At 71.1% G+C, this 249-nt stretch overlaps 1 protein-coding gene across 1 annotated transcript in view; it reads left to right on the plus strand.

The window, feature by feature from the left end:
* LOC104074981 (chromosome unknown open reading frame, human C1orf177) overlaps nt 1-249 on the plus strand; it is a 6,413-nt gene that overhangs the window by 934 nt on the left and 5,230 nt on the right. Inside the window, exon 4 of the mRNA XM_009575299.1 lies at nt 43-180. Coding sequence (XP_009573594.1) covers nt 43-180 — 138 coding nt within the window. The remainder of the gene's footprint in view (nt 1-42; nt 181-249) is intronic.

A 249-nucleotide genomic window follows, 5' to 3' on the forward strand; every position in this document is an offset into this window, starting at 1 on the left:
CCCTTGCCGATGCTGCCCACGGCCACCCCACCTCTCCCGCAGGACTGCTTCCCCGGCCCCGGCACATACGGTCCCCGGGGGAACCCCTATGCCCGTCTCGAGGAGAGGGACAAGCGCCCTGCCAGCACGCGAGGGCTGATGGACAGCAGGACGGTGAAGTGTGCCCTGCTGCCAGCTGTGGTGAGTCTGCCCCTCGCCCTGGGGACACGCTGGTGGGGTGGCCCCGTACCCCCGCTGAGCGCAGCCTCT

Source organism: Fulmarus glacialis, unplaced genomic scaffold (genome assembly GCF_000690835.1).
Source record: "Fulmarus glacialis isolate BGI_N327 unplaced genomic scaffold, ASM69083v1 scaffold22803, whole genome shotgun sequence".
In the NCBI taxonomy this organism is placed as follows: Eukaryota; Metazoa; Chordata; class Aves; order Procellariiformes; family Procellariidae; genus Fulmarus; species Fulmarus glacialis.